At 41.6% G+C, this 10000-nt stretch overlaps 1 protein-coding gene across 10 annotated transcripts in view; it reads right to left on the bottom strand.

Annotated features, from left to right (window-relative positions):
• Positions 1-10000, bottom strand: part of gcgrb (glucagon receptor b) — a 79438-nt gene that overhangs the window by 22527 nt on the left and 46911 nt on the right. For 6 of the 10 annotated variants that reach the window (XM_042316114.1, XM_042316117.1, XM_042316121.1 and 3 more), the window contains exons 2-3: positions 4600-4786; positions 2883-2979 (exon numbers count right to left, since the gene is read on the bottom strand). In XM_042316114.1, coding sequence (XP_042172048.1) covers positions 2883-2979; positions 4600-4653 — 151 coding nt within the window. In that variant the 5' untranslated portion in view covers positions 4654-4786. Of the gene's footprint in view, positions 1-2882; positions 2980-4599; positions 4787-10000 lie in introns of those variants that run through there. The other 4 variants (XM_042316119.1, XM_042316120.1, XM_042316113.1 and 1 more) reach the window with 3 other exon arrangements.

The following is a 10000-nucleotide window of genomic DNA, read 5'->3' as shown; positions in this document are numbered from 1 at the left end:
CACACCGATATAACACACCGATATAACACACCGATATAACACACCAATATAACACAGCTATAACACACCAATATAACACACCAATATAACACACCAATATAACATACCGCTATAACACACCAATATAACACACCGATATAACACACCGATATAACACACCGATATAACACACTGATATAACACACCCATATAACACACCAATATAACACACCAATATAACACAGCTATAACACACCAATATAACACACCAATATAACACAACAATATAACACACCAATATAACACACCAATATAACATACCGCTATAACACACCAATATAACACACCAATATAACACACCGATATAACACAGCTATAACACACCGATATAACACACCAATATAACACACCGATATAACACACCAATATAACACACCAATATAACACACCAATATAACATACCGCTATAACACACCAATATAACACACCAATATAACACACCAATATAACACACCCATATAACACACCGATATAACACAGCTATAACACACCAATATAACACACCAATATAACATACCGCTATAACACACCAATATAACACACCAATATAACACACCCATATAACACACCGATATAACACACCAATATAACACACCAATATAACACAGCGAAAACACACCAATATAACACACCAATATAACACACCGATATAACACACTGATATAACACAGATATAACACACCAATATAACACACCAATATAACACACCAATATAACACACCAATATAACACACTGATACAACACAGATATAACACACCAATATAACACACCAATATAAAACACCAATATAACACAGCTATAACCCCCCGATATAACACACCTATATAACACACCAATATAACACAGCTATAACACACCAATATAACACACCAATATAACACACCCATATAACACACCGTTATAACACAGATATAACACACCAATATAACACACCAATATAACACACCAATATAACACAGCTATAACACACCAATATAACACACCAATATAACACACCCATATAACACACCGTTATAACACAGATATAACACACCAATATAACACACCAATATAACACACCAATATAACACAGCTATAACACACCGATATAACACAGCGAAAACACACCAATATAACACACCAATATAACACACCGATATAACACACCAATATAACACACTGATATAACACAGATATAACACACCAATATAACACACCAATATAACACACCAATATAACACAGCTATAACACACCAATATAACACACCAATATAACACACCTATATAACACACCAATATAACACAGCTATAACACACCAATATAACACACCGATATAACACACCGATATAACACACCGACATAACACACCAATATAACACAGCTATAACACACCAATATAACACAGCTATAACACACCAATATAACACAGCTATAACACACCGACATAACACACCAATATACCACACCAATATAACACACCGATATAACACAGCTATAACACACCAATATAACACACCAATATAACACACCAATATAACACAGCTATAACACACCGATATAACACAGCGAAAACACACCAATATAACACACCAATATAACACACCGATATAACACACCAATATAACACACTGATATAACACAGATATAACACACCAATATAACACACCAATATAACACACCAATATAACACAGCTATAACACACCAATATAACACACCAATATAACACACCTATATAACACACCAATATAACACAGCTATAACACACCAATATAACACACCGATATAACACACCGACATAACACACCAATATAACACAGCTATAACACACCAATATAACACAGCTATAACACACCAATATAACACAGCTATAACACACCGACATAACACACCGACATAACACACCAATATAACACACCAATATAACACACCAATATAACACAGCTATAACACACCAATATAACACACCGATATAACACACCAATATAACACACCGATATAACACAGCAAAAACACACCGATATAACACACCGCTATAATATATTGGGGGTCAATACAAATAGTGCGTGTGGCCATGTGATTAACTGTTCAGCAGTCTTATGGCTTGGAGGTGGAAGCTGTTAAGGAGCCTTTTGGTCCTAAACTTGGCGCTCCGGCAACGCTTGCTGTGCGGTAGCAGAGAGAACAGTGTATGAATTGGGTGACTGGAGTCAATTCTTTGGGTCTTCCTCTGACACCGCCTAGTATAGAGGTCCTGGATGGCAGGAAACTTGGCCCCAGTGATGCACTGGGCCGGTCGCACTGCCCTCTGTAGCGCCATCATAGCTCTCACATACCATTATACCACAGGAATAACCTAGCTCTCACATACCATTATACCACAGGAATAACCTAGCTCTCACATACCATTATGCCACAGGAATAACCTAGCTCTCACCTACCATTATACCACAGGAATAACCTAGCTCTCACATACCATTATGCCACAGGAATAACCTAGCTCTCACATACCATTATATCACAGGAATAACCTAGCTCTCACCTACCATTATACCACAGGAATAACCTAGCTCTAGTATACCATTATACCACAGGAATAACCTAGCTCTCACATACCATTATACCACAGGAATAACCTAGCTCTCACATACCATTATATCACAGGAATAACCTAGCTCTAGTATACCATTATACCACAGGAATAACCTAGCTGTCACATGACACGGAGGCTCTGTGATGGGGTAGAGCGGTGATATGTGTAGGTGTCCATTTCTAATTGGGCAAAAGTTTCAATCAGCAGATAATCCACTGCGGTTATGAATGGTCTGAGGTTGATGACTTCACAGCGTGAGGCTGAGACTGACCTGTGGCGGTAGGCGTGGCGACGATGCTCTGAGAACACTGGTTCTTGTAGCTCGTCCATTGTTCCATCAGGAGCTTCAGAGATTTAGCCGAGGAGACCTGGGCACAAAAGGAGAACAGCAATTCGACTCTGCTGAACCTCCCTCTTACTAAATGTGTGTGTGTGTGTGTGGAAGTGTCTGTACAAATGTACTCTCTTTTGTAAATATATATTTATTTATTTAACCTTTATTTAACTAGGCAAGTTAGTTAAGAACAAATTCTGAATTACAATGACGGCCTACCCCGGGTCAAACCAGGATGACGTTGGGCCCATTGTGTGCCGCCCAATCACAGCCGGATGTGATACAGCCTGGATTCAAACCAGGGACTGTAGTGATGCCTCTTGCACTGAGATACAGTGCCTTAGACCACTGCGCCCCTCGGGAGCCCTTAATTTGTTCCGTTTGTCACAGCAGAATAATTCTGCAGCAAACGGGATGGTAATATTTAGTCCATTAACACGGTTCCACCAATGTAATGTTGCTGGACCAGTGACTAGGCTGATCCTGGACCAGTGACTAGGCTGATCCTGGTACAGTGACTAGGCTGATCCTGGACCAGTGACTAGGCTGATCCTGGTACAGTGACTAGGCTGATCCTGGACCAGTGACTAGGCTGATCCTGGACCAGTGACTAGGCTGATCCTGGACCAGTGACTAGGCTGATCCTGGAGCAGTGACTAGGCTGATCCTGGACCAGTGAATAGGCTCATCCTGGACCAGTGACTAGGCTGATCCTGGACCTGTGACTAGGCTGATCCTGGATCAGTGACTAGGCTGATCCTGGATCGGTGACTAGGCTGATCCTGGATCAGTGACTAGGCTGATCCTGGACCAGTGACTAGGCTGATCCTGGATCGGTGACTAGGCTGATCCTGGATCAGTGACTAGGCTGATCCTGGATCGGTGACTAGGCTGATCCTGGATCAGTGACTAGGCTGATCCTGGAACAGTGACTAGGCTGATCCTGGAACAGTGACTAGGCTGATTCAGGCTGTATCACAATTGTGTGTTATTGCAGGTTTTCAATGAATTTATGTAAATCCTGCAGCGTAGGAACATTCTCACCATTAACAGAGTGATCAAATTAAGACCTTACACCTGTCTGTGCGTGTGTGTGTGCGTGTGTGTATGTGTGTGTGTGTGTGTGCGTGTGCGTGTGTGTGTATGTGTGTGTGTGTGTGTGTGTGTGTGTGTATGTGTGTGTGTGTGTGTGTGTGTGCGTGCGCGTGCATGTGCGTGTGTGTGTGTGTGTGTGTGTGTGTGTGTGTGTGTGTGTGTGTGTGTGTGTGTGTGTGTGTGTGTGTGTGTGTGTGCGTGTGCGTGTGTGTGTTTCAGAAGATGTAATGTGTTGTGGTTAAAGCCAGAGAGATAAAGGACGTCTGTATTCAGGTGGTCTGGTGACTATTAACGGTATAAAATAAACAGCACCCAAACTGCTGTCTGATCTGTAGAGCTTTGATAAGGAACAAAGGTTAGCAATTACTAACTCTGAGGCTCAGTCTAGACATGTGACATACGTGGTCTGTTGTACGGTAAATTGGTAAAAAGCCAATTTGACATTTATCTCTCTCTCTCTTCCTCTGTGTGTGTGTGTGTGTGTGTGTGTGTGTGAGAGAGAGAGAGAGAGAGAGAGAGAGAGAGAGAGAGAGAGAGAGAGAGAGAGAGAGAGTCTTACCTGGGTGTAGCCAGAGAGGGTGAGCAGTGATAAGAGGACACACATCTGGAACATCCCACCTGGCTACGCTGGGAGAGGAGGGGTGGGGGAGGGGGACTCAACTCATCAGTGGGCCCAGCCTGGTCTACCCTACAGGCTACAAAAACACACACATACACACACACATACACACGTGCACACGCACACACTTGCACACACACGTGCACACACACACACACACACACACACACACACAGAGGAAGAGAGAGAGAGAGATAAATGTCAAATTGGATTTTTACCAAATTACCGTACAACAGACCACGTATTCACCATGCACACCCTAATTGACATACAAACAAACCAAAACAAAGGCAAAGTCTTCTCATGCTTTGTTGATTTCAAACGAGCCTTCGACTCAATTTGGCATGAGGGTCTGCTATACAAATTGATGAAAAGTGGTGTTGGGGAAAAAACATACGACATTATAAAATCAATGTACACAAACAACAAGTGTGCGGTTAAAATATGCAACAAACACACACATTTCTTCTCACAGGGCCGTGGGGTGAGACAGGGATGCAGCTTAAGCCCCACCCTCTTCAACAAAAATATCAAAGAATTGGTGCGGGCACTAGAAAGAACTGCAGAACCCGGCGTCAACCTTCTAGAATCTGAATCTGAACCTTCTAGAGTCAAATGTCTACTGTTTGCTGATGATCTGGTGCTTTTTTCACCAACCAAGGAGGTCCTACAGCAGCACCGAGTTATTCTGCACAGATTCCGTCAGACCTGGGCCCTGACAGTAAATCTTAGTAAGACCAAAACATAGGGGTTCCACAAAAGGTCCAGTCGTAAGGACCAGAAATACAAATTCCATCTAGACACTGTTGCCCTAGAGCACACAAAAAACTATACATACCTCAACCTAAACATTAGCGCCACAGGTAACTTCCACAAAGCTGTGAACGATCTGAGAGACAAGGCAAGAAGGGCATTCTATGCCATCAAAAGGAACATAAATTTCAACATACCAATTAGGATCTGGCAAAAAATACTTGAATCCGTTATAGAACCCATTGCTCTTTATGGTTGTGAGGTCTGGGGTCCGCCCACCAACCAAGAATTCACAAAATGGGACAAACACCAAATTGAGACTCTGCATGCAGAATTCTGCAAAAATATCCTCTGTGTACAACGTAGAACACCAAATAATACATGCAGAGCAGAATTAGGCCGATACCCACTAATTATCAAAATCCAGAAAAGAGCTGTTAAATTCTATAACCACCTAAAAGGAAGCGATTCACAAACCTTCCAAAACAAAGCCATCACCTACAGAGAGATGAACCTGGAGAAGAGTCCCCTAAGCAAGCTGGTCCTGGGGCACTGTTCACAAACACAAACACACCCCACAGAGCCCCAGGACAGCAACACAATTAGACCCAACCAAATCATGAGAAAACAAAAAGATAATTACTTGACACATTGGAAAGAATTAACAAAAAAACAGGGCAAACCAGAATGTCATTTGGCCAAAAACAGAGAGTACACAGTGGCAGAATACCTGACCACTGTGACTGACCCAAACTTAAGGAAGGCTTTGACTATGTACAGACTCAGTGAGCATAGCCTTGCTATTGAGAAAGGCCGCCGTAGGCAGACCTGGCTCTCGAGAAGACAGGCTATGTGCACACTGCCCACAAAATGAGGTGAGGTGGAAACTGAGCTGCACTTCCTAACCTGCCAAATGTATGACCATGTTAGAGACACATATTTCCCTCAGATTACACAGATCCACAAATAATTTAAAAACAAACCCAATTTTGATAAACTCTCTACTGGGTGAAATACCACAGTGTGCCATCACAGCAGCAAGATTTGTGACCTGTTGCCACAAGAAAAGGTCAACCAGTGAAGAACAAACACCATTGTAAATACAACCCATATTTATGTTTATTTATTTTCCCTTGTGTTCTTTAACTATTTGTACATTGTTACAACACTGTATATACAGTGCCTTGCGAAAGTTTTCGGCCCCCTTGAACTTTGCGACCTTTTGCCACATTTCAGGCTTCAAACTGAAAAATTGGGCGTGCAAAATTATTCAGCCCCTTTACTTTCAGTGCAGTAAACTCTCTCCAGAAGTTCAGTGAGGATCTCTGAATGATCCAATGTTGACCTAAATGACTAATGATGATAAATACAATCCACCTGTGTGTAATCAAGTCTCCGTATAAATGCACCTGCACTGTGATAGTCTCAGAGGACCGTTAAAAGCGCAGAGAGCATCATGAAGAACAATGAACACACCAGGCAGGTCCGAGATACTGTTGTGAAGAAGTTTAAAGCCGGATTTGGATACAAAAAGATTTCCCAAGCTTTAAACATCCCAAGGAGCACTGTGCAAGCGATAATATTGAAATGGAAGGAGTATCAGACCACTGCAAATCTACCAAGACCTGGCCGTCCCTCGAAACTTTCAGCTCATACAAGGAGAAGACTGATCAGAGATGCAGCCAAGAGGCCCATGATCACTCTGGATGAACTGCAGAGATCTACAGCTGAGGTGGGAGACTCTGTCCATAGGACAACAATCAGTCGTATATTGCACAAATCTGGCCTTTATGGAAGAGTGGCAAGAAGAAAGCCATTTCTTAAAGATATCCATAAAAGGTGTCGTTTAAAGTTTGCCACAAGCCACCTGGGAGACACACCAAACATGTGGAAGAAGGTGCTCTGGTCAGATGAAACCAAAATTGAACTTTTTGGCAACAATGCAAAACGTTATGTTTGGCGTAAAAGCAACACAGCCCATCACCCTGAACACACCATCCCCACTGTCAAACATGGTGGTGGCAGCATCATGGTTTGGGCCTGCTTTTCTTCAGCAGGGACAGGGAAGATGGTTAAAATTGATGGGAAGATGGATGGAGCCAAATACAGGACCATTCTGGAAGAAAGCCTGATGGAGTCTGCAAAAGACCTGAGACTGGGACAGAGATTTGTCTTCCAACAAGACAATGATCCAAAACATAAAGCAAAATCTACAATGGAATGGTTCAAAAATAAACATATCCAGGTGTTAGAATGGCCAAGTCAAAGTCCAGACCTGAATCCAATCGAGAATCTGTGGAAAGAACTGAAAACTGCTGTTCACAAATGCTCTCCATCCAACCTCACTGAGCTCGAGCTGTTTTGCAAGGAGGAATGGGAAACAATTTCAGTCTCTCGATGTGCAAAACTGATAGAGACATACCCCAAGCGACTTACAGCTGTAATCGCAGCAAAAGGTGGCGCTACAACGTATAATACCATTGAAAGCCTTGAGCTTAAGCACTAAGTATACACTTTTACATCACAACAGTAAAAAGTAGTTCTTGCATTCAATAAACACAACGCTGAGGGCGCGTTAAGGTAGTAGAATGTGGGAGTGAGGGATGCTTCATGCAACTTAAGGGGGCTGAATAATTTTGCACGTCCAATTGTTCCGTTTTTGATTTGTTAAAAACGTTTGAAATATCCAATAAATGTCGTTCCACTTCATGATTGTGTCCCACTTGTTGTTGATTCTTCACAAAAAAATACAGTTTTATATATTTAATGATTGAAGCCTGAAATGTGGCAAAAGGTCGCAAAGTTCAAGGGGGTCGAATACTTTCGCAAGGCACTGTATATAATATGACATCTGTAATGTCTTTATTGTTTTGGAACTTCTGTATGTGTAATGTTTACTGTTCATTTGTATTGTTTATTTCACGTTTATTATCTACCTCACTTGCTTTGGCAATGTTACATTTTTTTTCGATTGCTAAACGACAGTGGGCACAACTGGAGTCACATGTGCAAAACTCTAACTACAGTCTGCACTACCAACAGTCACCTGAGCTAAACAGTTCACATCACCTGCAAAACTCATTCCAAGCAACACAACTCTTAACACATGGCTCAAAACATGCTCAGTGCAGCCAAACACTATGCACAACCCTCACTGAGATAACACACACTGTCACTCAGAACACACTGAGAGTAAAAACACTAGCATCAAACACCAATACAGAAAATACAAACTTTTCATCTTTACAGTTTGAACAATTTCAGTGACTTCATACAAAGTCATATTTTCTTCAAAGAAAAGAGTGACATTCTTTCACATGATTTATTAAAATTTTTAGAACATAACAATTCTTTAAGGTAAATGAAAATTAGCAGTTTGCTTCAATAGTCTGTAATAATTTACGGAATTACAGTAATGAGAAAAAAAAGGTAGAAACTAAAAGTACATACTGTAATTCAAACAAATAATTGAGGGGCTAATCCTGCCTCTCTCTAGCATCAGGCCACAGGTTTTCTTCAACATCACATCTAATGTTTTCTCTTGCCATGCACCTGGGGAAGAACCTTCTGGAGTGCCTTATCCATCCCTGGCAGTCCTCTGGACTCGTGTCCTCACATCCGGTACGCATGGCTTCCAAAAGAGACATTTGGTCATGTGGGTGGTGACCAAACACTTTCCACCTCCAGGCAGAGAAAAACTCCTCTATTGGGTTGAGGAAGGGTGAATATGCAGGCAGGTACAAAACCATAAATCTGTGATGTGCTGCAAACCAATCTGTGACAGCTGCAGAGTGGTGAAAAGCAACGTTATCGCAAACTATGACAAAAACTTGGGGGTTTCTTACTGGCTCCCCCTGTTCTGCTGGCACTAGCTGAGCATAGAGCTGTTCTAGGAAAGCTATAAGCCTTTCTGTGTTGTATGGGCCAATGAGTGGTGTGTTGAGAAAGAAGCAAACCATCATTGGCCATTGCAGCACACATGGTGATATTTCCCCCCCTTTGGCCTGGAACCTCCACAGTGGCCCTTTGACCTATAACATTCCTTCCTCTGCGCCGTGTTTTGGCAAGGTTAAATCCAGCTTCATCGATAAATACAAATGAATGTGGTCTTTCCAGTGCTTCCACCTCCATTACTCTCTGAAAAACAGTAAGTGCACAGTTTTACTGTAGAAATGCTAGTGTTTTTTTTTACTGTACATATTTTGTATAGCTGTGTACGTAACCTCAGACGTCTTACCTGGACATATTGGTATCTTTGCTCTTTTACCCGTTCACTGTTTCTCTCGAACGGTACAGTGTATAACTGTTTCATTGTAACTTGGTGTTTCTTTAGGACTCAAGCAATAGTTGTTGTGCTGACAGAATTAACACTTTCAAAATATATCATTATCAGCCAGCACTCTATCTTGAATCTCCCACAGTTTTATTGCATTGTTGACAACAACCATGTCAACAATAGCATTTTCCTGCGCATCTGAAAATATTTTTCCTCTTCCCCCTGTTGGGGGCAGCCTTTAGGTCCTGTTGTAAAAATATATTTTACAGTCAAACTTACTGTAATATATATCTGTGTAAATATTCTATAATT

Source organism: Oncorhynchus tshawytscha, unplaced genomic scaffold (assembly GCF_018296145.1).
Source record: "Oncorhynchus tshawytscha isolate Ot180627B unplaced genomic scaffold, Otsh_v2.0 Un_contig_1375_pilon_pilon, whole genome shotgun sequence".
Classification (NCBI taxonomy): domain Eukaryota; kingdom Metazoa; phylum Chordata; class Actinopteri; order Salmoniformes; family Salmonidae; genus Oncorhynchus; species Oncorhynchus tshawytscha.
This window is presented reverse-complemented; position numbering and strand designations above follow the sequence as displayed.